Genomic DNA, 27,520 nt, shown 5'->3' with positions numbered 1-27,520 from the left:
TTAATCATTTTTTGCTATGTTGCCAATCTTTGGGGTTCCATGCGTAACTGAGTGTACAGAGATATAAAGCAGTTACGCACATCAACACATTTGCTCACCTTCCGGACTGTCTAAGCCCGTGTCCCACCTCTGACAATGTCTGTCTAGCATGAGTGAAGGAACCTCAAAATAGAAAAATGCGAATAATCAGATTATAGGATAAATTTCTCCCTAATGCTAAGCAGTTAGAGGTTGAGGTTTGTAATATAATAGTACCTAGCTTTTAGAACAACTGTCATTACTGAAGAAGTATGTACTTTACATGTTATTATCCTTTTGTTTGTAATGGACTGTTCTTACTGATAACATTGAAAAATAATGAATTCATTCTGCAACAGTAGAAATCCTTTTTGAAGAGGAACTTAAACCACTTCTTAAATGACAAGGATAATTAGAGAAAGCTTGTAGGACCAGATCCAGGTCTTGCTCTAAATTGGAATTCACTAGAATGATTATGGGAAAAGCATCTGTCTAAGCAAACTGCTGACAGAGTGTTTTTTGTGATCATATTATCTGATTTTATCAACATAGAAGCTGGCCCCCCGCTTCTTGTGGGCAGACTGTGTGGAGAAATGAGCTCTGGAGTTGGCTCCAAGCTGCACAATTTGTGCCTGGATTGGATTTCTTCAAAGCCAGAGATGTTTTCATTCAGCTGGGCCATCCTAATTGCATTTTGTTGCTACTTGAACTAGCTGGGGAATTCAGATACCAGGACAGTAACTCAGACTCTACCTGGACTTGCAGTAGGTACTGTTCTTTTGTTCTTCTGTTCAGGACAGATGATGTCACGAGCAGGCCATTTTGGGTGACATCAAAGGCTTTCCCATCATTGCCCTGGATGATCTGGAATGAGTATGGTGGTCCATTTTCTGGGGAGTCCCTGTCACTCATAATCAGCTCCAGGACGCTTGTACCCACTGGAGCATTCTCCTGAAACAGGGAAAGATACTATTGGAAAAAGGTAAGCAGAGAGAAATGGCCTTGGGGAACTTACAGTGCCTCAGGAGATGCTGGATCAGGAACAGGGAAACAAATCCCACTTGCCTTGTGCATGTCTTTAGAACATGTAGAGCACAAAGCAGCTTCACCTCCATCTTACCCCTCTGCTCCAACAGCAGCCCATGCATGAGATTCTTAATACCATGAGGGATTGGGAGAACAAACTCTGTCCTGGCTTACCTGCACCACCACACTGTAGTTGAGCTGGAAGAAGCGAGGAGGGTTGTCATTGACATCAGACACGTGGACATGCACAGGGACGTCACTGAACTGAGCAGGGTGGCCGTTGTCCATGGCTCGAACTGTCAGGGAATAACTGCGGATCTGGAGGATTTGTAATGCAGGATTACTTGGGGAAATGGTACAATGGTGACTTTTTCACATTGAAGTTTTATTCTGCTGCAGCTTGTTGAAATGCTTGAGGCCATGTATTGCACCCTAATAATGGCTTTGCCCTTGGCTATGGCTCTCCATCCATAAACCTCACTCAAAGCTCATTGCTAAACAAAATCAGCCTCACAACAGTTGCAGAGAAGAGAAACAAGTTGCCAATTACAGATGGGACTAAACTGGGCAAACATCTGTCAATAATGGCTTATGATGCTACTATTTTATGAATGGAAGATTGTCCAGGTGACCTTTCTATATCCTCCCCATGCCTGTTTTCTATAGTGCTCTGATGCAGGAAAGCAGAAGCCAACTATGCTGGCTTCCAGTTCAGGGCTGTGTCTCATAGTACCAGTGAAGTACCAGTGGAGCAGACAAAAACTCACAGCTGTGGAAGATGCCCCTGCCCATGGCAAGGGGATTGGAACTAGAGATCCTTAAGATTCCTTCCAACCCAAATCATTCTGTGATTCTATATTGCCTTTCCTAAAGCCCAGCCTTCCTACCACAGTATCTGCAGGTAGAGAAAATGAATTAATGAAAGACTTGTCCTCTACTTTATTTAGTGAGTAAATAATTCAGAAAACATGAGGTAGCTGAGTATACTGTGCTGACCCAGTTTTCTGGGGCATATCTGTTTCAGCCTTCCTGTTATTGACTCAAACTCACCTCTTCCCTGTCCAGATGCTTGGCGATGCTGATCTGCCCACTTTTGGGTTGAATGGCAAAGTGTCCCAGTGGATTCCCTTCCACAATGGAATAAGTGATCTGATTGTTCATTGCTCCATCTAAGTCATCAGCTGACACCTGTTTGGAGAGAAAAAAAAACCAAACAGCTAGGACCCTGAGATTAGCTCAGTTGGTTAAAACATGGTTTTAATAATGCCAAGGTCATGGGTTCAATCCCCTGTGTGGGCCATTGACTTAAGAGTTGGACTCGATGATCCTGTGGGTCCCTTCCAACTCAGAATAGTCTGTCTGTGATTCTGTGACCCTTAGGCTAAATAGGCTGTGCCATGGAGGAGCTTGGGCATTTAAGGGTGTTGATTTGAGCTTGCCTCAAATGAGGAGGGGGAAAGAAAGTGGTTTAACTAAGTGTCATCCAATAGTTTTCTCAAGACAAAATTCATCTACAACAATGGTTTTCTCCTTCTCCCTTTTCTGACTTTACCACCCCTCTGCTGGTAACAGGCTGGACAGGGAACTCCACAGGGAATTACCTGGGGCCCTTTTATTCTGCCCAGAGAAGTCTCAAGGATATTTGCCTTCTTCTGGCATTTTAGCTCTTTTGGGAGGTTCTCAAAGCTCCTGAGCCCCTCCTTAGCTTTTGCTTAAAGACATCTTATAAGGCACAGTGTTCCCCATCTCTGTGGAGTGTCAGAAATTCTGGCAATCATCCTTTTAGAAGTCACACTTTCACCTTAGATGTTGAATGTCACAAACCCACTGAGGTAGCTGTGTCCAAGGAAAAGTAAAGTGCCAAAGAGGAGAAAATAATGCATAGCACAAGTAAAGAACAGGTCAAAGCTGGCTTAGTTTGTAATCATACCGTGAGGATGATTTCTCCAACTGCAGCATCCTCTCGGATATCAGTGGAGTAAGGGTCTTGGATAAACTCTGGTGCATGGTCATTGATGTCAGTTATGTTGATCACCACCATGGTCACATCGCTGAGAGAGGCTGAGCCTTTCCTCGTGCCCTCAATGGACAGGTAATACTCGTGACTCGCTTCAAAGTCCAGGCTCCCATTTATGTATAAGGCACCTGCATTATTGGATGGATAGGAAAGGACAGAAGATACTCTGAATAAATGGCATGTGAAGTTTCTTGGAATACTGCAAATATACTAAGGCAATTGCCAAACTTCCAGTTGAAAAGGAGTTGTTGACCTAGCTTTGACCTTCTCTGGTTAAATCAGGATACTGAAGGTGATAGCATCTCATAAAACAAGCTGCAATTGAACAGATTCTGTCATAACCTGCTTCATTCTGGTGTCTAATGTTTGAAGAGGTGAAATAAACTTTCATTTTGGAAGTTGTCCAGGAATCTTGGTTGGGATCTGGGACAAAATAGGATGAGAGTCAAAAATGCTGTTGAAAGCTGTGACCAAAGCAGTAGTAAAACATCACTGAGCTGTGTCATAGGCAGGATGTGAAAGTGTGAGATGCAGATGCAGAATTGTACAGTAGTTAAAGGCATGCAGCAAGATGGTGTGAATTGTGAGGTGAGAGATGCAACACTGAAAGGAGAAGGAGGCTGCTAATCTCAAAAAATGAGTGAGGAACATACTGAACATATGGACTGAAGACATAAAGTAAAAGATGGGGGAAAAAAAGAACTAGGGTAGCAGCATATGCCTGGGTTCTGCACTGAAACTATCACAAATTTATTCCCTGGAAATTACACTGTTCTGTGTCTTTAAGACATATAAACCAATAAGAAGATTGGTGTGGAAAAATTAGCAAGAGCCTTGGGGACAGAGAAGCTGAGGACAGCACCATGGATGAGGATGTTACAGCCAAGGGCAGAAGGCCATTGATGACGCAGCCAAGGGCTTGTTTCAGGGAGTTAACATCGGCCTTCTGATAACAGCCCTTATCGGATTGCTGTGCAAACAGAGCAGTTTATTTGGCTGGTAAACCTGGCTCAACACCTGCCCATGGTTAGAGTGGCATTATCCATGTTTATTGAGTGCTACCTAGTAAAGCTGCCTGTTACCTGGGCTTCAGGTTCCTTGTGGGATCAGGATGGAGAGACTTTTTAAATCAAACTGCTTTCTCCTGCATTTTGAAGTGGAAAAACTTTTCCATGTATCCCTCATTCACATGGACCTACCTCAGGTGCTAGACATAAAACAGGAATCCTTCTGTTAATTTCAGTCAGATTTGGATCACTCCTTAAGTGACTTGGCTGGCAAAATTTAGTAGAAAAGTGGTCCCTACTCTTGTGCTAGCTGAAGACAAAGAGGAGCAAAAGTTGAAGCCAAATGGAGAAGAACCAGAGAAAACAAGGACAGCCTTTGATATTGGATCAACCTGGACCTGCTTGCACACAAAATCATTTTACCTGTGTTTGAGTTGAGCTGAAATTTCCCGTGGTCATTGCCATTCACAATTTCATACTTAATCTCTGTGTTTTCTGCATTGTCCCTTGTCAACGCTGACAAGTTGAGGACCTCTGTACCCACGGCCACATCTTCTTTTACCATGGCCACATATTCAGGGGCCAGGAAAACAGGCAGGTATTCATTTAGATCCACAACAGAGACAGTGACAGTGCCAAGAGCAGAGAGGGGCTCCGGGGTACCCCGATCGGTGGCACAGACTGTCAGCTCAAATGCTGAGTGCTGCGAATCCTTCAGAGGCTTTTCCAGACGGATCACCCCCGTGGTTTCCTCAATTGAAAAGTGTCCATTGGCAGAGTCAGACAGAGAGTAAACCACCTCAGCGTTGAGACCTGGAAGGGTAAGGGGCAGGCTGCAATAATTCATGGGTAGGAATCCTGCTGGTTTCATTTATTTATAATATATTAAGACCATGTGTACTTAATGACCTTCAATGCCCAAGGAAAATGGAGGTTGTATGAGCATCATCTGAACACCACCATCTGCAGGTTCAAATGGACATCAGTATCACGTCTGTATTAAGTGGTGCTTCCCATTTTTATTTTCCTTCCTATCTGCTTCACAAGAAGATAAATATGATCCTGCTCCTCTGTCATCATAAATGCAGTCTCTGCTGGAGAGGTTTATTGAAAGCTCCTTTCTTAGGAACCTTACCCATGCTTCTAAGAACCTTTTTGTCTTTAGAAGGACCTCTCTGGCCATATTATCTACCCCACCCAGATCTAAAACTCCTTTTTTTCCTTATTATGCTCATTCTCACTCTCCATCTTTGATAATGTTTCTGTCCTGTTTGGATCCCAGACAAACTGTGTCACATTTTTTGCTGTGTATCACAGTTACAGTTACTGAACATGTTCTCAAAGTCTGTGTTTGCATGTTACAACAGATATTGTACTTCTGACAGGGTCACAAAAATGCTGATGCCAGCCTGCTAGTCAAGGACATGTCAGCAATGAGATCCAGGCACATCTTCGGCCAAGATTCAATCATCTGTGCCCATTGCTGCAGCTCTTCCCTGGGTTTCAAAGGTTTCTATTCAGGATGAAAGATGGACTCTACTAACAAGTAAATCCCACTGTGACTCACCTTCATCAAGGTCCCTGGCAGCAACCACAGCAATGGGTGTCTTTGTTGTGGTGTTATCAAAAACAGCCACGGCACAGTGACTGGGGAAGAATCTTGGTGCATTGTCATTTGTGTCCTCCACAATTAGCGTTATATCTGCCTGGCAGGAACGGCCCCCGCCATCGGTCGCTTTCGCAACGAGATGGTACGCGGGTTTCTGTTCACGGTCCAGAGGTGCAGATGTGGTCAGCTCCCCTGTGGGAAAGAACAGGAGGTGGTCGTGTCTCCAGCAATTGCAGCCACAGTCTGCAAGACCTCAGGGAGGTTCAGCTGCCTTCCTGGATGAACCGTGGGAGACAACAGACCAGGTTTGGACACCTATAGTAATTCATCTAATAGCGGTGGTGTGTCCACACCACATTGCTCAGGGCTATTCTCGGATCACTGCCAGCCATTGCCCTGGCAAGGCTCAGCTTGGGGAGTCTTGCAAGTTCTGCTGAACTTCACACAAGGGATGCCATCATGGGATAAAAGTACTCATAAATAAATAATATGCCTAAACACACCTTTCTAAACCCCACGACACTGTGCTTTCTGCAATGGAGTGAACTCCCAGTGATCTCTAGAACAAGCATCAAATCTGTTTGGGTAAATACACTGCACAGGACCTGAAAACAGCTTTTCAGCGTTTTTAACTTGAGTCTTTGGCTCAAGCAAAAGAGCTCTCCTCCTAAAGACCTGGCTGCTAGTAAGTGTCTGCCCTTCATTTTAACAGCACTAATGACAACACTTGTAACAAAAACTAGCAGGAAGATTGAGAGCTCACTCTCCTCTATACCGTGTTGCAATAAACCTGCCTGTTTGCCATTCCCTCCTAGCTTGGGAGAGCTGGAATGAACAGTCCTTATGTTTGCTCAAGAGCAGATAAGTGTTGAGCTTGGATTTCTCAGTTGTGGGTGAGGAAGAGGATAAAGGCACCACACTGCCCTGCTCTCACCTGTGTGTGGTCCCAGCCGGAACTCCTCCGCACCAGGGCCGTGGAGGCTGTATGTTATCTGGGCATTGCTGCCAACGTCGGGGTCAGTTGCTGATATTTTCAAAATGAAAAGACCTGGCCCAGCATCTTCAGAGACTCTCCCAGTGTAGAGTATCTGACAAGGACAGAAGGTGTCATTGGCATCTGAGCCATCTCCAAAATATCTACATCCCATATAGGGAGGAATAGACTATGAGAAGCTTCAAAGAGAAGGATAACACCTTATATAAAACCCCTGTGCTTTATAAGGGAACACAATGTGCCTCTCATTGCTGGCTGCTGGGGCGTGGACTGGAATCAGTGAGCTCATTTCACAAAAGCCTTTGAATCTCCTTTGGGAAGCAACCACCTCTGTTCTTTCTCACCATGGCCAACGTCCACACCAGTGATCAGCTCTCTACAGCAGCAAACCTCCTGATGGGAATCTCTCAGCATAGCAGGATATAAAACTTGGTAATTTACATGCCCCTACCCAGGAGGCTTCCTGGCATTGTTTATCTCCAAAAATTATTCTTCGTAATGCTTAGGCTTTCACTCACTGCTGGCAAACATGCTTGGAGGCTAGATTTAATGTGTTTGCTTGACATGCAGCTTAATTAAAATTGCTAAGCATAATCAAAGCAACAGGATCGTGTGAGAAGAATTACGACAAGCCAAACCCTTTAATACACTCTGTCTGTTCTTTCTTCCTTGCTATTGTGTTCTCTCCTTCCCAGGCTCTCCATTCATGCCCCTGATGCCCCAGAACTTATGTCTTACCTGGCCGCACTCAGGGCTGTTGTCATTGATATCCAGAACAAAAATTTCCACTTCAGTCATAGCCTGGAATTTCCCATCAGAGGCCATAACCTTGAGGAGATATTTCTCTGTATCTTCTCGGTCCAGAGGTTTCTTGGATGAAATTGTCCATTCACCCTCAATCTCATTAACTGTGAACTGTCCCAGTACGTCTCCTTCTAGAAGGGGGCAGAAAGCAAGTAAAAAAAGGCATTTACTGAGTGCTGAAAATCAGAAGTGATAAGGGAAGGGAATATAGATGTGTCCACTGTTGTTCTTTTAAGAGACCTGCAGGACTTTGATGATTTAGAGGTCTTTTCCAACCTATATGATTTGATAATTCTCTGATTTGTACTGGTGATGCAGAGAGGTCATAGGTAGTGTATCCAGAAGATGAGGAGCATTTGGTCTACCTCACTGCACAGCTGGGAAGTAGCCTGCCTGTTTCAGTTATTCAGTCTCTGCATATTACACTGGAAGGAGGAAAGAGCTCCTGATTGTAAAAAAAGTCTTGGTAATGTTCTGCAGATGTGCATATTCATTGCCTCAAAGCCACACTGTCTCACCTTCCCAAAGCCTGTCAGTCTTTCTTGGTGCACTTTCCTAAACAGATCTGAGAGTCTCAAATACCCTGAAGATATTGGTTGGATCTTACTGTTAAGGCACCATGTATAGTTGTACTTCCTTTTAACCTATAGAGGTATTTAATATATAGCTATTCTTTCCAGGGCAACTTTTGATTCTGTTAAGGGCCAAATTATGAGAGACAGGTAAATCCAGACTAGGCAGGCTCTCTGGTCCATCAGATTGATGCTGCTTATGCTGCTGTTACACAGATTAGATTTTAAATGGGCTGGATGCTGCCCCTGGAGAATCCTTCTCTTTTGGCAAGCTGCTGGTGTCCTCTGCTGACCCCACACCACTGGGCAGAGAAGGGAGCATGCTAGGCAGTGGGAGTCAATGAAGACACCTGGCTGTGGGGCTTGTTTGTGTTACACTCTGAAGGGCCTTGCACAGCAGGGTGCATTAAATTAATTCCCTTTCTGCTGTCATTTGCACTGCAGTGATGAGGTTGTGGATCTGAAGGCACAATGAGACCTCTGCTAGCCCTTTTTTCTGATGCTGGGAAACACCATGCCCAGATTTAGTTTCGGTGTGTTTGAAATCAATGTGAACAGGGGGAAGCTGGGCTCTATGTTCACCTCCTCCACTCTTTTGATGCAGTTGCATTTACATGTTTATGGGTAAAGTTTGATCTGTGCTTGTAAGTGGATAGCAGAGAGAGCACAAGGTGTTCACCACTAACATAAATGTGCATCCTCTCAGGTTTAAAGTGGTTGCCAGTTACTACTACCTTTAAGATGGCAGAAATGTGAATACATAAATGGATTCAATCTTTCCACCCAAAGGCTTGGAAATACCTAGGCATGCCATAAACCAATTGAAAGTACCAGCATTCCTCCCCTGTTTTGGATGGTTACAATAGTAGATAACAGGCTGCAGCATGATCTGGCTAAATGTTTTGACCCTGAAGGGTCCTCATTTGAGTTTAAACAAACATTTTAATTTGAAGTATCTGCCCAAGGTCTCAGAAAGACCCTTTAGGGTCAAAAAATGCCATAAAATCAAGCTTCTACTTGTGCAGATGCATATAAAACATTCCAGTGTAACTGTTTTGTTATTTTACAGCAGTGGTTAATTTCAGTTGGCACAATTGATGCTTCAGGGATACAAGAGTAACTCAGTATTTCTTGTTAGCCAAAATCTTTACTAAGATTGACATGACAGTCTCAAATATCCTCCACTGCTGAGTGGCTAACTACAGCCTTGTTCGTTAAGTCACACTCAAATGGCTTCATAGGAAATGTTTAGCACCAGAAAGTTATACACATCCTATGTGCACACATATATAGTTATTAAAAAATACAGACAGGCTACAGGCGTATGTATGATCTAGAAACTGACTGCATTGTTGGCAGGAGAAAAAACTGGGTAAAAGAACTTAAATACAGATCACAGTATCTATGTCAGAAAAATCTCCTCTACCACCTCTTCTGTCCATCCAATAGGTATTACAAGTACACTGTCTTAATTATTCCTCTGTTAGGAAAGTGTAAATAAATATCTCTACGGTACTATGTAATTACTTATATGTATTTTATTTACTTATTTATTCCCAAATAAATAGGACGATTTGGTGGTGAGATAGTTACTATAATGATAATTCCACCCACTGCACTTAGTTACTCAAGAGTTTTGTATTCCCTGAATTCATTTAACTGAAGAGTCCAGCTCATGCCAGAGCTTGGGCTTCATTTCCTAACTCTGACAGGACTGTCAGTATAACACTATTTCTGTATTAATATTCTGTAAGCCAAGGTATGAAATCCTCCTTTTTAGATAATACTCTCTTCTTGCTCACTGAAGATTTAGTCAAGAAAAACTCACCAGTTATGTAGCACGTGACACGTCGGTTCTGCTCAGAGATGTCTGCATCGATGGTGCTCAGTGTAACCACAACCTGCCCTGGCTCTGCGTTCTCAATCACCGACCCCTTATAGAAATCTGAGGTGAACTGTGGAGCATTATCATTTTCATCAGAGACAGTGACCTCCACCAGGGTTTGGGAAGAGAGTTGGACTTTCCTGCCATGGTCAGTGGCCACCACATAAAAGCGATAGATCTCCTGATCTTCACAGTCCAACTCTTTTAGTGTGGTGATCCACCCACTCTCCCCATCAATGGTGAAGAGTCCGTGGAGGTTGCCAGATTCTGCTTCCAGACTGTAGGTCACCTGCCCATCACTTCCCATGTCCTGGTCATTAGCTGTCACTTGGATGACTGTGGTTCCTGAAGGCATGTTCTCCATGACAAAAGCTTTGTAGGGATCTGCCTCAAAGACAGGTCTGTTGTCATTGACGTCCTGCACTTGGATGTTCACAGAGACCAGAGAAACCAGCTCAGTCTCCTGATGTGAGCAGTGAGCCATAACATCAACCTGGTACCACTTGGTGGTCTCATGATCCACGGGTTTTTTGATTTTCAAAGCCCCTGTTTGTTCGTCCAGTGTGAACACCTCATCCTTGTTACTTTCTGTAGTGGTTCCCTTCACCAGGCTATATATAATGGGATCCTCTGCAAAAGCTTTGACTGACCCTATTTCTGATCCCTCTGGAAGATCCTCAGATGCAGAGAATGTATAAAGGGGCTCAGAAAATCTTGGCAAGGTCACCTCCCTGGGGACAATCTGGAGATTCACTGGGACAAGAGAGCTCCAGTGAGGGGGTCTGCCATCTTCAGCTTTTACCTTGAAGTTGAAGGCTCTGTTTTCTAAACCAATAAGGCTCTCCTTGACCTTGACAACCCCAGTGGCAGCATTGATCTCCACAAGGTCTTCGGTCACATCTTCAATGGAGTCAACAGAGTAAATGACATCTGCATTTGCACCTTCATCGGCATCATAAGCCAGTACTTGGATGACAGGGGAACCTTTGCTTACATTGGACTGGATGGACAGTGTGTATTCAGAGGCCTTGAACAGAGGTGGGTTGTCATTCTCATCTGTAAGGATTATTTTGACAGTGCAGAAGGCCACCTTCCCGCCACCATCCTTTGCCATGACTTTAATGGCAATGACTCTCTCTGTTGAATTTTCCCTGTCGAGTTTTTGCAGTGTAGCAATACAGCCTTTATTGTCTATGGAGAACTTCTCATGGGCAAGTTTATTTATGATGGTATAGTCTATGGTGCCATATGGGCCACCGTCTGGGTCAATAGCCAGCAGTTCAATCACTTTGGTACCTATCTCAGCATTTTCTGCCAGCTCTGCCTCATACACATTCTGCTGAAAAGAAGGGCTGTATTTGTTGGCATTTGTGGTGTTGATATACACAGGCACAGTGCTCTTGAAAACTCCATCTGAAGCAGCAACCCTGAGATTGTAGGATGGCTCCAAGTCCTTTTTGCAGCGGTTGAACATGGATATTATTCCAGAAGTGCTGTTGATAGCAAAATGCCTATTGTCATTGCCTGAGAGTATCACATATTCTAGGCGGGTGGTGTCTCCACTGTCGGGGTCCAGGGCCTGGACTTTGATCACAATGTGCCCACATGTAGCCATTTCACTGACCTTGGCTTCATACTGAAGCTGGCTGAACTCAGGGGGATTGTCATTGATGTCTGTCACATCTACGATTACCAAGGCATCACTACTAAGTGGAGGCATCCCATGATCTGCAGCTCTTACTTTCATGCGGAACTGCTGATTTGTTTCATAATCAAGCGCTTGAGTTGTTGTTATTTGCCCTGTGCTGGCATCAATATGAAAGAACTTGGTAGCATCTGAACCATCATCCACGATCTGATAGGAGACCACTTTGTTTCTGCCAGAATCCTTATCAGAGGCAAAGAGTTGGACAACAGGGGTCTGTGCTGGCAAACTTTCTGAGACAGATGCCGTGTAGATGATCTCAGAAAATACAGGGGGGTTGTCATTAATGTCCTCTACCTCCACCTCTACTCTGGCTTCTGAGAATGATCCCAGTGCTGTGTCTGTGGCTCTGACAGTAAATGTGTGTTTCGTCTCTAGCTCGTAATCCAGATGGCCTGTGACAGTAAGGACACCAGTTTTGAAGTCAGTGTTGAAGAGTTTCAGGGAGTCTTCTTCCACAATGTTGTAGATGAGGCGCAAGCCTTCAGGGCTGCGAGCCTGTATGTGGAGGATAGATGTGTATGGGGGGATGTTTTCTGGCACCTTCACTCGGTAGTACAAATTTTGGAACAGGGGGTTGGATTTGTTCCTCACACTGATCACAACCTCCTCTTCAGCATGAAGGGGAGGTTCTCCTTTGTCCTTAGCAATGACTCGGAGATTGTATTTATTTAAAGCTTGATAATCAAGAGGCTTCTTAAGGGAGATGTCTCCTAGGTAAGGATCAATCCAGAAGTATTTGTAGTCCTCTGCAAATGAGTAGGTCACAGCTCCATTATCCCCTATGTCTTTGTCTGTTGCCGACACCTGAAAAAGTACATCACCTGGCTCAGTGCCATCCTGCACTGAAGTGTAATATGGCACATTCTCAAACTGTGGTGGGTTGTCATTGACATCCTCTACATAAACCTTGACTGTGGCTTGGGACACCCTTGGTGGTTTCCTGTTGTCCTTCACTTCCACAACTACCTCATGCATGTCTTGCATTTCGCGGTCAAATTTCACACCCTTGGTCTGAAGTACTCCAGAGGCCTCAATCATCTTAAATCTTTCCTTTCCATTCAAAAGTGAATAGGAAAGGGGTTCATTTAGCTGATATCCCTTGACCCCAAGAATGGTTAGAGTCTTCTCATCCGTAGAGTTCTCCATTACAGTTGCTGTATACACATCTTGATCAAATTTCAAGCCAGTACCTTGTGCTTGAGTTAAGTTTAGCTTAACCAGAGTAGTGCTCTTATATAAGCCATCGCCAGCTCTGACCATGAGCTCACGATAGTTCTTCAGGCCAGTAGCATTAAGAATGGAGATGAGACCTGTGAGAGGATGAATACAGAAAGCATTATCAAGGTTTCCTTCCACAATGCTGTAGGTCACCTCTGAATCTGCATCTTTTGCCTGCACTGACAAAAGCTCCATCCCTGGGTGGGCAGGTAGCAAGACAGAAAGATCGTAACTGTCTTTGAAAAAGACTGGAGGTGAATCATTCACATCTTTAACATGGATTGTGACCTTGGCAGGCTTGGATGCAAATAAGCTGGGACTTCCACTGTCATGCACATGTACACTGAAGTGGAAAACCGGGGTGAGTTCATAGTCTATATCAGCACGACTGGTCAGCGTCCCTGTGCTGGGATCTACTGTAAAATATTTCAGTGCCTCTGGTTCCAAAATCTCATAGACCAGCAGAGCATTGGAGTCTTGATCAGCATCTGTTGCATAAGTCACGAGGGGAGCATTGCTCTCATCCAGAACCATGCTTTGTGATGGAGCATTTTCCATGATCCAGCCAACGAAGGAAGGCTTAACGAAGATGGGCGCATTGTCATTCTCATCTATGACATAGATAAGTACCATTGTGTCCATAAAAGCTCCAGCCATGTTGGTGCCACGGACTTTCAACTGGTAAAAAGACACCTGCTCAAAATCTAAGCTCTTCTGAGTGGAAATAAGGCCTGACTGATAGTTCATGGAGAACACTCCATCTCCATTTCCTTCTTTTATTTCATAGCTGATTGGTGACAAGCTTGTGGCTGAAACCTGGATCAGAGGAGAGCCAATGACAGTGGATTCACTGATCTCTGTGATGTATTCAGCCTCTAGAAATTTTGGAGGGGTTCGATCAGAACGTCTAACGCGGACATGTACTGTAGCAGAATCTTTAAGCTGAGGGAACCCCTGATCTTCTGCTTTTACAATAAGAGTGAATCGGTCCTGCCTGGATGGGTCCAGTTTCTGGGCAATGGTAATAATTCCAGAATATGGGTCGATGCTAAAGGAGCCTTCCCCATTACCTGCAAGAGGAGAAATTACAAACTGAAGAATGCAGACACTGTATTTGCTTTGGTTTTCTGAACCTCTTTTCCATAGATTCTCCTGATTTCAGACCTAGTTAACATCTCTCTCTTTCACTGGGAGAATAATTCATTTCTAAATAATGTTAATTATAAGAACAATGAACCCATTGAGATCTATGGGCTAACTTTTGAGTCAATCAAAATGTAAAATGGAGATAAATACCCTTCTAATTTAAGCATATTTAGTGGTGGCACAGCATGTGCTTGAAGCTTTTGCCTCGTGTGCAGAACATGGTAACACAGACAGTACTAGTTCCTTCAAGCCCTGTCATGCTTGTAATTACCAATACTTCAGGAGCAATTAAATTCCTCAGTCCTTGATCTAAATTGCAGTGAGAAAGATGGAGCAAAGGATGGCTTGTCTCCTGTAAAGAATTTACTGGCTAAACAGGCAGTATGGTACAGACATAAATACTTCAGGTTTAACCTTTATAGTGAATGATAAAATACTTGCTCACTGAAGTTGCATGACCCAAAATCACCACCAGCCAATGCTTGAGAGGGTTCTTACCATTCCCTGAAGATGTATTTCTTGGTAGAAATGGTGGAACTGATGATGACTGTGTGGGAATTGGAGTACTTTTGCCTAACAACTAAATAGGGATTCCTCCTTCAGTTCTCATGGACAAGAGGAACAGATTTTAGGTTATCCTAACTCATCCAGTCCCATTTTTTTTTGGACCAGTGACTCAACATTAAGCTGTCTTCTTAAGAAAAGATGCTAATATTCCATAATGTGGAAATTACCTGCTCACTCTAGGTTTTCTCTGAAGAGGAAGACAACAACATTTAGAACTGTGCAGCCATTTACTGTTCTTTGCAATATCTACAGAAAGCTAGTCAAGTGGCCATCAGTTAGAGCATGGAAATGCAGGCATGATCAAAGCCTGAGCTGTCTTGTTGCGTAGCTCTCACCTGCCTGAAGGGAGTAGTGGATTTCAGCATTAGCTCCTTGGTCCTGATCAAGGGCTCTGACTTGTATAACCTCTGTGCCCACCACTGCAGAGTCCAGCACTTCTGCTTCATAATGGATGCTGCTGAACTGCGGAGGGTGGAGGTTGCAGCTCTCCACATGGATGATGACCCGAACAAAGTTCCGTTTGATGGGCACCTCCTGGTCTCGTACCTGAATGATGGAGGAAGAGCAGATACAGTCACGCTTGAGGAGGAGGTAGCCTTGCCTGGACCAGCTTCCAGGCAACTTGTCTGGACTCCTACAGAGGTGGGTGCTTTGCAGTGATACCAATCCCTTGGGTGGGAATGAGCCTGTAAGCTTCAGCACCAAAGCTCAGCCTTGAACTTGAAACCAAACATTAGCAATTATTCACTGAATTCTTTTATAAGAATTCAGTGGCCCTCCAATGAAGTTAGCAGGTGGTTAGATGAAAGCAGGGTGTTACCTAGATTTAGCCGTATAGTAAAGGTTAACAACCTGCTTTCCTCTTCCTTATGGTTCTGGACGAATACTCCCTCAAAGACTAGAACCAGTTTTAATTTCTCCAGTGACCCATATTTCCTGGAGAAGCAGGAGGACTCAGAAGGGTTTAGTTGGGACTCACCATCACTGTGAGGGTGTGCTGAGGCATGGGCTGGGAACTGAAGCCTTCTGCTGTTGTGAGGACTCCACTGCTTGGATCCAACTGGAAAAGTCTTGTGCTTTTGGGGTCCATGCTGCCATGGATGGTGTAGATAAGTCCCTTTCCTTTGTCCTTGTCTGTTGCACTGACTCGAAGGATTTCTCTCCCTGAGGGGGTATCTTCAGGAATCCTTGCCTCATAATGGCTCTCCAGGAACTGGGGACGGTGCTGGTTGATGTCAATCACGTGGATAAAAGCCTGTGGGGGAACAGCACAGTGACAGCAGCAGAAACATGGGAGTAGCCTGACTTATGCAGCCATGTGAAATCTCATCTACCAGTCCCTCTTAAGCATTGTCATGCTCTGAGTCCTGCAACTGTCAAGCTTTCCAACTCCCGGGGCTTTGCCATCCATGGTGACCGGGAGCCCTTTTGTCCTTCTTCCCCATGGAACTCCTGCTGTGCCTTCCCTTCATGTTTTCCAGTTTGCTTCCTCTCATTTCTTTTTATATCTTCAATCTGGCAAGTCATTCAGACTGAACGTGCCTGCACTTGGCACGCAGGGAAACCATCACAGCCTGCCATGAAGAGCAGCAGTGGTTCAACCACGGTGCCAGCTTTGCTGGCTGGTGCCTCCACATCAACCCTCATTAACTACACACCAGAACAATGACAGAAGGGGGATGTTTGGTAAAAGAAAGGAGGGCTGGCCTACCTCAAGAGCAGCAGTGGGAGTGGAGAAGCAAAATTTTTGTTCTACATTTTTTAGCCAAATCTTCCCCTGTGCAGCTAACAGCACCCTCTCCATGAATGACTGCCTGAATCCTGCCTGCAAAGTCACAGGTTTCTTCTGTTTGGTCTCCTACCTTGGCGGTCCTGACTCCCTACTGAGGTGCTCCCTGCATCTTAGGAAGTCCCAACCAAGTGTAATAATTTGCTTCCTGTAGCAAACCTGAGCATGCCATTGGGATTCTGCACGAGCAGGTTTCCTGACATCTGTTAGTGGCCCTGAGTGCCAAAATAAACCTAGGGATGAGATGCAGGGTGGCAGGGAATGCACAGCAGGCAAGGTGGGGCTTTGTTTATTTAGAGCAATACTTGAAGATAGTTGAGGCAAGTGGCCATCCCTTAGCATTGCATTTCACAGGAATGACAGCGTTTCTCACTCATCATCCCCCGCAGTGGGTTTCCCACGATAAGCGTCACTGGAAGGTGACTCACATTCTAGGTCTTCCTGTGCAGTGAGGGCTGTAATTTTGGCTGCTGCTTATGTGTGGAGAGAATGGTTGGTGGAAGAACAAGCCCTGAACACTCCTCCTCAGGGTAGGTAAAAAATGGGAAAATCTCATAATTTTAACTGGAAATCAGGCACATGACTGAGAGCAAAGTGCCTCCTTTCACCAGCACTCATTTTATATGTGGCAACTCAGAGCATACAGCATCTCTGCAGCTGCCCCTCTCAATCCCTGGGTCTGACTCACCCCTTGCAGATGCATCTCTGCTGCCTTTACCTTGGCTTGCAAGTCCCAGGAACACCTCTTGACATGGGACTGTGGACCTAAGCCTGACCTAACTATGTACACATTTCCCTTATGTCTTAACATGTCCCAAACATGGTGCAGTTCAGCCTGAGCAGCTGAGAGCAAGTTGAGGTCTGAGTGTGTGAACTGCCACTCCAGCTTGGCTGGTGGTGTAGATGTGTCCTCGTGTGCTGGCTGTGAGCAACAGAAAAGACCCAGGCTTTCCTAGTCCAGTTGTGTTCCCAAGAACATAAAAACAATCTTAGCATGGTATTAGGAAAAACTTGGGTCACTGTGTAAAGTAAGATCACAGTGTGAGGAGATTCTTGTGCCTGGCACCTTATCCAGAGCTAATCAGACTCAGAAGAAAGGTTCCCTTTGGCATATACTCCCTCTTGATAGAGTGTCTACTAAAGAAAAGAAACATTACCTGGGTTTTAATCGTACTGGACCCATCAGTGACTTCTACTGTCAGGTTATAGCTTGACTTCTTCCTTGCATCAAGATGTCTTGCAATGACCATGCTGCCTGTACTTTTTTCAATGTCAAAATCCATGTCATCATCACCACCTGGGATAGGGGAAAGATAAGAAAGGGAAACAGGAGGGCAGTTATTGTCAGCTTTCTGTCTGGAGCAAGCTGAAGGTGCTGGCAGCCTCTGCAGGGGAGGGGGTTCCAGGAGCTGCCTGGAGACCTAAAGAACAAGGATGTCCCCTCCAGACATCATAACAAATCACACAAGGTGCTCATGCCCAGCTACAGATTTGTGGTTGCCAGGTAATATGCCCTGAAGGAGGATGTGCAGGGATTCACTCTCGCTATACCTCTTTGGTCATGGTTGGGGCAGTGCCATAGATGAGGTTTCTCCAAAATCTGGAAAGTCAATACAACATGTGATAGATGGACACAGGATATAGGGAGGACCAGGAGAAGCTCAACAAAGAGGTAGTCACAGATGGTGACAAAAGAGTAGAAATGGAAGGTGAGGGGAATCAGAAAAAATGAGGAGAGAAGAAGAAAGGATGTGTTTATGCATATGATGTCCTGGCTAGATTGCCAACAGGCACATTGATTTATCTGCACAAGGTCTCCAGCTATGCAGCATCACTGGCTTAGCATGGATCAGGGACCTGCAGGGCAGAAGTGTGCTCTTGCTGGCTTCCAATTCAAGGTCACACTGTGGGCATGTCAGTGATGGTCTTCATTGGCACAGTTGGGAGCCTGTGAGCCCCTTGAAGAAGCCCAATACTGGAACAGTTGGGGAGGCAGATGGTGCTTCCAGGGTGAGCAGAGCCTGGTGTCTCCAAACCAGATGGCTGAGAAGTGCTGGGAACTGCAGGCCTGAGCAGCTCAGCAGCAGAAGGCTGTCCCTCACCCTACTGCTGTTCAGCCCTGGCATGGCAGCTCCTTTCTCATGCCTCACTTGCTGGTGGCCTGTTTGCCTCTATGGCACGAGAAACATTTCTATGCTGTTCTGAGACATGGAGAGGCTGAAAGTTTCCTGTGATTTATTGCAGGTCTTCTCCTTTCCTGGCTATTGGATGCTCTGGATTCTGCTTTATTCTCTTACCAGCTGGTCAAATCTTCACTGGTTGTTAAATTATACATATCCCCCATTGCTGGAGGAATGCAGTGGTCATCAGCCATCTGGACCACTGCTTTCCTGCTAGGCAGGAGACAGAAAGAAGTAGAGACAGAGGAAGAGAGACCCATGGATGCCTCTCCCTGAGAAAAGAGTGCACAGTGCCAAATGGAAAGAAGCAGCCCAGGAAAGGAAAGAGATGAAGAAAGATGCTGCTTTGTCAGAATTTTCCAGACCATCAACCCCTGTGACAGAGCCTTTGTAGACTGGAAAAGGTGAGATTTTGAATGAGGTGCTGAGGGCTTCTGGATCTCTGCATCACCTGCTTTGTTGCCACATACCATGATGCTTTCCTTCCCTAGCAGAGAAAATGAAATCCTGTCCTTTCCCACCAGTATGGAAACAAAGAGAGCCTTGAGCAGCACTTGGTGCACCAGGAATGGGCAAAGATGAGGTCAAGCTATGCTCCAGGATTCAGCAAAGAAATGATGGGACAACATTCAGGGGCATATACTGTTAATTCTGCAAACCCAAGCAGACACTACTAATGCCAGATAAACTTTTCACTGATATTGTCTGCTCCCTGTAACACTGTATCTCTTATTGCTTAATTGTATTTATACACCATTATCCACGCCCTAACACAGTAACGGGAAGAGCTCTTCACTCGCCCAATTAAGACTTTGTCTCACAGGGCAGGCCCTGCAGGCAGTGCCAGTGAAAGGCTGTGCAAGGCAGATTGGGGCACCACTTCAAAACACCAAATTACATGAGCACAACTGGCCCTTGTTGGTAGGACCAGTTCTGCTCACATGCTGCCAGGTGAGTCCCCTCGGGTGACACAGCCCACGTCCCCTCTGCTATTGTGTTTCTTATAGGAGGCCCTAGAGCTTCCCATTTCATATCTAAGTTATCCCTGGGGTGTGGTGAGGTAGAAGGGAGAGTCCCACCAGTTAGGGCAGACCAGGTCTTTGAGGAATTCTTCCCTCTGTGTTCCCTGCTCAAGATTCAGCATGGAGGGAGAGGTGGGGGTTGTCTGCAACACCCAGTCAGACACCTGAATCCTTGCAGGCAGTTTTAGCAAAACTAACAGTGTCACTTGATTCCCAGGAGTAGCTGTGACTGGTATGCCCTGCCTCTCATATGACACCAGAGAACACCTCAAACACTGGCAAGTTCCAGAATGTCATCAAAAAAGTGTGTTAAGTAATTGCACTTGGCACTGGAGCCCCTGAACAGGCAGCTTTGTCTATGCTGTTTAAGCATTTTGGTGCCTGTGAGAAAGCTTTCCCTGTAGCTCACTACACCTAAAGCAAACAACTTCATTAGCTCAGGCATGTGAATGCTGAAAGCCAAGGGAGCCAGGGCAAACGCTCCCAGACACCGCTGCCCTGCTGTAATTTCTGTGTCTCACCTGTGATATTAAACCACACTTGGCTTGGGCCCATTTCAATGCTGATCACTCCCACCATATGGTTTACAGGATCTGTTTCCATCACGGCAAAGTTAAAATGGGGTTCATCAAAAGCCAGTGGCTCTGAGGAAGGGCCGGGCCGGGCGACCCAGCTGATGTGAAGTCGCACGTGAGAGGACAGTGGTGGGCTGCCGCCATCTGTTGCCTTGACCTGCCAGTAAATGCACATGCAATCAGAGAGAAGGCTGGATTAACCCATAGAAGCCCCATAGGAAGCTTCTTCTCCCACCCACCAAGAGTTTCAGGTCTTAGTGTGCCCAAATTCCTCAAAACAATTCCTGAGCCAGAGGTCTGTGCTCTGGCTGCTTCCAAGGTACAGCCAGGCAACCCAAATCCTCTGGACCATTAAGTAAATCTACCAAGCTCTATCCACAGCAGAGACCTGGGTCACAAGCCTTGTTGCAAGGACCCACAGACTATGGGAGAGCTTTAAACCCTATACCCAAGTCCCATGGCCTGATTAGACTGCCAAATAGAGGCATGATGAAACGTGAAAACTGTTCAGGTTTGGGTCCACATCCATATGGGATTGTGGATTGATCTCTGAGAGCAGGTTGGACAGTTAATTTTAAATTTATTGACCATTTTTAATAGTTTCCTACCTTCTGCACTACCCATCATTCCCTCCCGGTTTCTTTCCCTGTAACCCACATGCCTCATTCAAGCTCTCCTCCCACTGTTGCATTTTTTATCTCTGTTTTGTTCTTCTGTATTTTCTGTTTCTGCACCCTTTTCTCTCTTTCCCTCTCCACCCATCTCTTCCCATCAGCTCCCTCTGTTTCCCTCTCCTCTCACCGTGAGTATGTTGTATTCGGAGGCAGGAAAAGCTTTCCTGGAAAAGACCATGCCAGTTGTGGGGTTGATGGTGAATATCCCATCCTCCTCCTCCTCAATGGTGTAGGTGATCTGGCTGTTCTGGCCCTGGTCACGGTCTGAAGCGATCAGCCTGTAGACTGGCAGTGGTGTCTCTGAGGCCTCTCTCTCAGGGAGCTGCACCATGAAGAGCTTGTGGGGGAAACTGGGAGGACTGTCATTGGCATCCAGGACCTGTATCACGACTCTGCTGGTGGACTTCAGGGCTGGATCTCCATTGTCAGAAACAGCCACCTGTCAGGAAGCAAAGGGAGCAGGTGAGAGAGCTCTTTGATGTGACCTAGGAAATGAGCAGCCAGCCTTCTTCTCAATGGGCAATGACTCAGCCAGGGGTTTTGTGTGGATCTGCATTTGTACCCCAACATTTTCAGAGGCATTGCTCCTCTCTGCAGGGTAAAACCTGGTGGCTGTAGCAGGCACTGTGCAGGGCTTGTCCATGCACAGGGAGATAAGTCTGCAGGGCTCCTGCTTGCAGCTGCTCCAGGCAGTGGGTCAGGTTGGTCATTAAGCTGAAAACATTTGTATTGCCATGGCTTGGCAAGTTATCAGCCATCCTCACTCTGCCATGCCTGTGCACGCTCCCAGCATGTTGTACTGAAGACAAAAATGTATTATCCTCCATCACCCTAACAGACTGAAACACCTCCAGGTTCTTCTATGGGAACACACATGGCTTGGAGCAGCTGAGGATGGGGGCCAGTAACAAAAGCCACACAACAGTGTCTGACACAATGAGATGAATGAAGGTGGATTTCTCTGGCTTGGTCTTTCCCCCAAAACCTATTATCCATCCTGCCACAGGACAATGCCAGTCCTCTTCCTGCATTCCCACAGCTTCCAGAATAGCACTTTTGCTCCAGTCTTCAGCAGGAAAATAAAAAACCCCGCAGTAGTGCTGCAGCTGCCTCTTAGGGCAGCACACATCATTTAATTAAGTTTCCCAGCAGTTGGGAGCTGATGGGATGAGATTCTTTCTCTGTGCTCCAACTTGCAAGGAAAGCTCTTTGAGGACTTAATACACTTGTACATAAATAAAGCTAATTACAATCATCATTACCTACCTCTAGGATATGTTCAGCCTTGTATTCTCGATCCAGCTGCCGTGAAGTTGTAGAAATCAGACCTGCCAAGAAAGAAACTCTTTGAGCTCCAAGACTCAGCATGCAAGAAAAAACAGGGCTGATGAGATCCCTGAGTGCCCCAAATCAGCCTGCCCACCTGTCCTCTTCCAGGTTCCCTTTGTGTTCAGAGGAGAAAGATGGATACCCCCAGAGGGAAAGCTGTCCCCTTGCAGGGTGAATCCCTTTGCGGAGGTGTTGCTCTTGCTCTCTGATCACACAGACCACGGAGGAGGGGGAACACCCACCAAATGCCTGCATCAGTTAAGGGTTGGCAAGGCATTAGGTGAGAAAGGCTGCAGGACCATGAAAACAAAACTTTTCTTATGCCTCTAAGTAAGAAACATTCTGCATGTGCTGGCACAAGTCTGACCGCTTAACAAGTCTCAACTCCTATTTCCCCTGTGCTGAACCTTGCTCTTTGTAATTTACAGTGTTTTGACAAAAGTTTGTCTTCTGCCTTGGGAAATACCCTCTAATTCCACTGTTAGAACAAATGCATTCAGGCTAAAAATAAGGCACACAGTCGATAATAATGTTCATGTATTATCTAAGCCTTGCTGAGAAACTGGATGAATCCTCTAACAATTGCAATATTTGAGGGATTTCTGAAAAATACACAGTAGTGTACAGGGAATAGGATGGATGAAGGAGGGAAGAATTGTGGCTATAATAAACTAGAGCTGAAACAAAATTATCATAATTGACTGTATTTGTCTTGTCAGTGACTAAGCTGAATAGATGCAAGTGTGGAAAGGATGGAATTGAGGCTTCTGTTTCCATGTCTGGTTTGATAATGGTTTTTATTGAGTGCTTTGTCTCTTTCCCTTTTGGGGAAAGCAGCTCTAGATCATTTTCACAACTGCTTTACCAGTGATGGAAATCATATATGTAATGCATGACTTTGACTGTCGCCAAGTCTGACACCTGTGAGCGTTTCTGTCCATTCTAAGCATCTCCTGCTCCCAGTAGTCTCTCTTATCACAAAGGGAAGTTCTTCCTCACACGAATTAAAGGCTGGGTGAATATTTGTGACCACTTCAGGCAGTGACACAGGCTCATGCTACCCTGGGACATGCTTTGAATGGCAGGCAGTGTGCATGTGCACTTGTGTGTCCTGAAGGACTTGTAAACCCAGGCTGCGTGAACCCATCTCACCTCTCATTTCTGGTCCAAAGCCAGAGAGTTTTAATTCATAGTATTGTTTTCAGTTGTACCATACTTTGGTGTATGTCTGTTTCAGCACGACAGGCAGGAGAAAATTTCAAATGGCTGCAGGAAACACCAGGCAGCTGAAGGGGGGAGCAAGGAGCAGCTGCTTGGAACAAGATTATTGTTCACTGTTTCCACTTGTTCTCTGGGATTATTCACATTTGGCACCAGACCTTGTGCTATACATTGATGCCTTTATAATCATAAATCAACACTCCTTAATGTGTTATGACAAGACAGTTTGAAAAACTCTGCTTGCATGTCATAGGGTTTTTTCTTCTCCCTAATTATCTTTTCCACATCTCAGCAAGTGAAGAGGTCTCAACAGTGGTCTGAGAGCCCACTGGCTGAGGAGCTTTTGAACCTCTCCCATGTTTGTGAGAAGCTGTAGGGCTCCATTAGCAGCAAAACTTATGGAAATGGGGGCCTGAAGAAGGAATTGCAGTGGCACTTCACTGGGATCTTTGATGTTCCTGTCCTCGCTGCCAACAGGTTGGCTGGGACGGGGGGCAAAGCCCAAACCCTCAGCTACTTCAAGGAATGCTTCATAACTTTGGCCTAACAAGCCCACAAGACACACAGATACTGACAATGGAGTTGCCTGACACCTGTGTGCACACAAGGGATATTTCTAGTCTATTGGATTGCAAAATCCAGTTGCAGCAGACTGACACCTTGTTTGCACTGGATTATTGAATGCCAGCTGATGGAGGGGAACTTAGCCATGACAAAGTGACTATTTGGATTTGCCTGGCCACACCCTGAAATTCTTTCATGACTTAATGAAAAAATGGAAAGAAAATGGGATTGTAGCAGAGCTTTCTAGAGCTGAAGGAGGACAGTGGTGAAGGCAGATGAACTGGGAATTAATTACTCTCTTGAATGTCCATTGCACTGAGGATGCTCAAATCTCCTGGGGAGTAAGAGCTGACTCTGCTTTCTATCAAACACCTGTATGATATCCATACAGGGAGTCTCACCAGATAGAATTTTTACTTTAGCTCCACATCTGCTGAGCCACAAGCCAAAGGGTTGGTTTCTTCTGACCGTAGGCAAACTCCCTCTGTCCCTTACCCTGTTCCCGACCATGGCTCCCACTTTCCCCCTCCGGAGCCCGTCACCACTGTGCCTTGGGATCAGAAAGCCCTTGTGGTTAACAGTTAATCACTCTTAATTCCCTTACAGAGCTGTGGTGCTGTGCAATGCCAAGATGCACAAACTGCCAGCAGTGTTCACATGGCCCCTGAGACAGAGATTGGACATGGCTCTTGGGAGAAGCTGCTGGAATTAATCCTTACTTTTATTTGATGCTACTTGGTTATACAACCTCTGAGGCCAGAGGGCTTAAATGGAAATGGAAACTGTTATTAAATGGGGAGAGCCATCAGCTTTTGTGGCCTGGGGAAACAGTTCCTTGGTTCTTTCTGCTGTCCCCTGCAAGGACCTGGGAAGTTCACATTTAGTTTTAATGAGTGTTTTGCATGAACATGTGCACGTGTGTAAGTTATCAGTATCCTGTCCTGCTGGAAAAACCCAGCCAGCCTGTCTCATGGGACTTGTGATGGAGTGGGTGTTATTTATCTGTGTTCTTGCATGAGGTCCTGAAGGTTTCTGCTGAGTCCTACAGAGACTGAACAAAACTGTCAAAGGTCTTAATTACACTTTGCCAGTTACCCAAGCTCTGCATACACATAAAGGACCAGAAGCAGTCCCTTCTGTTGCCTGCATACAGGCAGGCACAAACTCTGCTCCAGGAGCCTGTCTACATACAGAAATGGGAAAGGATTGTCTGCAGTTCTCCTGCTTGCTGCCTGGAAAGGGGAGAAAGGAAAGCTGGTCATGTTGGAACAGGAGCAGCAAAATTACCAGCGCATTGTTGTCAGGGAACAAAAAATAATAATAAGTTCTGCTGGCAAGAGCAGGGCTAGGGTGGAGATTGCTGGCCCCCTGCCCTTGCTGCAGGGGGGAAAATCTAAGATAGTTAAAATAGCCAGAATCAGGTTTGCAGGCACTGGGACTTTCACAAGCTCCTGAGAAGGGAAGAGGTTTTTCTCCTGAAATCCTCTTTCTCTTGTCTCACTCTTGCTTCCATTTCATCTTTTCTTCTCCTACTACCTCCACTCTTGTTCTGACCTGCTGTGCACTACTCCATGCTCAGCTGGAGCCTGACGTATGTTAATCTGGGGAGCAGCAATGCAACCATCCCTCAGACCTAAAGAACAGGATGTCCTCCCAGGCAGAGAAATGCAGGGAACCACAGGCATCCCAGTGAAGCCCATGGACACTGACACAGCAGGAGAAACACTAGAACATGCACTAGATAAGAGCTGGAGACAAATAGTCTAAAGTAAAAGGATTCTCCAAACAGCCTTTCAGCAGGATGAATGGTTTCATCCTGACTCTTCCTGCTACAACCTTCCAGTTCTTCTCTGTCCTGTCTGGACTCAAACCCCTTTCACATCAGGGACTGCAAACCCTGCACAAAACAAGCTGAAATATTTCCAGCAAAAGAATACCCCAAACCCTACTATCTGCCCATCTTTCTTTGTACAATCTATCTGTGTCTCCCACAAACACTGCTCCACACCAGCTGCCAGGCTGGGCTGGAGAGATTCCATTGCCGATGGCAGAAAGCTTTCATCTCAGTGCACGGTTTTGTTCACTCTTCTCCTTAACCTTCCATTTATTTTCCCTCTTTTTCTCCACCCTCTTCAGAGAGCTGAGGGCTAGAAAAGCTTAGAGCCCTTCTGTGGTAGTTTGGGGATGCTGGAGCCCTGTTGAGGGACAGTTACCATGGCCATTCCTGTCTCCCTGCAAGGCCTCAGGAGGAGAAGTTGAGGGTGTGGCATTGTGCCCTGAATAATTATCCAGGGCTATTCTGCAGGGTTATTCTGGGTGTAGACATGCCTGTTGTAGCAGTATACCAGGACCTTAATTCCTGTTAGCACACAGGATGAGAACAAGCCTTCTTTTCTCTCCGTCTGCCAAGAGGCTCCTACCAGAAGTGCCCTGCCTAGAAGAGACCCAGACTGACATCTGGCCCTCTTATGCTCTGACTTATTCAGTGTCAAATGTGACTAATTTGTACTTTGATGACAATGTGGGACAGGAGAAAAGGAGAGATCTCAATCACAGTCTTCTGCCATGGCAGGGGGTTGGACTTTAAGGTCCTTCCCAACCCAAACCATCCTGTGATTCTATGTAGGAGCCTCCCTTCTGAGCTGGATGCTGGAAGAACTCCTGACACACACAGGTTTCCCTATTCTTTGCTCTAATTGTGTGACTAAGAGTGCAAGACTGCTGTTTCCTCTTGAAACTTCAATGTTTATCATTTATCAAAGTGACAGACATTCAGGTTCATAGCAGATAAGCAGCTCTGTCTACTCAAATTCTTTTGCTGGGATGGATTATGGAATGAATATTGACAATCTGGATCATGCATACTCTGGCACTTCAAGAACTGAAGTGTTTCTGGATCCTTTTGTGATCATTTTCCCTAGGTAGTGAAAGAAGAGATGCATTTATTGCATTTGAAAACCAAAGAACATGTCCTAACTAGGAATGCATAATAAACATCAGTGGTGTAGAAGCACTGTAGTGCTCAGACACTTGCCAGGTGTTCTCTCCTCTTCAAATGTAACTCATTTGATTTCCACTGCGCTGGGGAAATCCCTTTTTTAAATACAACCCTGCACTGATGTGGATGACCAGGCACTGAAAGACCAGCAGTTCATCTTCCACAGCTGCACTACCAGGCTGAGACCAAAGATTGTAGTTTTATTCTACTTAATGGAGCAAGTAGCCTGCTCTTGTCTGCAGAATGAAAATACCAGTGTGCTTCCGATAAGCTGCCTACAAATCTGACGGTTAGGCAAGCTGTGATATTCTTTCTGGCAGTAGTAGCAGATGACTTCTCAGATACTGTAAACATGAGGATATAAGCTCTCAGTTTATGTGAATATTCGCAGGTAATTTTTGTTCTTTTGGGTGACATGCAAGTAAAAAAATGGATAACTGAATCCTCATCAGGCTTGGAAGTATGTTCTTAAACAACCTTCAAGCTCAGGGTTTAAAGAGACCTCCAGCAACTGTCCAACAGATAAGATCAGCCCATGGGTTTCTTACAGAACTGACAAACTTACCACTCTTCTCATGCAAATCACCTGAGTCTAGA

General features: G+C 45.5%; 1 protein-coding gene across 2 annotated transcripts in view; it reads right to left on the bottom strand.

Annotated features, from left to right (window-relative positions):
• Positions 1–27,520, bottom strand: part of FAT2 (FAT atypical cadherin 2) — a 57,575-nt gene that overhangs the window by 12,518 nt on the left and 17,537 nt on the right. For both annotated transcript variants that reach the window (XM_071570112.1, XM_071570113.1), the window contains exons 4-18: positions 22,078–22,139; positions 20,939–21,250; positions 20,084–20,294; positions 17,518–17,657; positions 15,551–15,826; positions 14,907–15,117; positions 9,876–13,928; positions 7,410–7,606; positions 6,612–6,765; positions 5,636–5,869; positions 4,492–4,881; positions 2,975–3,189; positions 2,095–2,232; positions 1,219–1,362; positions 772–969 (exon numbers count right to left, since the gene is read on the bottom strand). In XM_071570112.1, coding sequence (XP_071426213.1) covers positions 772–969; positions 1,219–1,362; positions 2,095–2,232; positions 2,975–3,189; positions 4,492–4,881; positions 5,636–5,869; positions 6,612–6,765; positions 7,410–7,606; positions 9,876–13,928; positions 14,907–15,117; positions 15,551–15,826; positions 17,518–17,657; positions 20,084–20,294; positions 20,939–21,250; positions 22,078–22,139 — 6,935 coding nt within the window. The remainder of the gene's footprint in view (positions 1–771; positions 970–1,218; positions 1,363–2,094; positions 2,233–2,974; positions 3,190–4,491; positions 4,882–5,635; positions 5,870–6,611; positions 6,766–7,409; positions 7,607–9,875; positions 13,929–14,906; positions 15,118–15,550; positions 15,827–17,517; positions 17,658–20,083; positions 20,295–20,938; positions 21,251–22,077; positions 22,140–27,520) is intronic.

This window comes from Pithys albifrons, chromosome 15 (genome assembly GCF_047495875.1).
Source record: "Pithys albifrons albifrons isolate INPA30051 chromosome 15, PitAlb_v1, whole genome shotgun sequence".
NCBI classification, from domain to species: Eukaryota; Metazoa; Chordata; class Aves; order Passeriformes; family Thamnophilidae; genus Pithys; species Pithys albifrons.
Note: the sequence above shows the minus strand (reverse complement) of the source record. Positions and strands in the feature narration are given on the sequence as shown.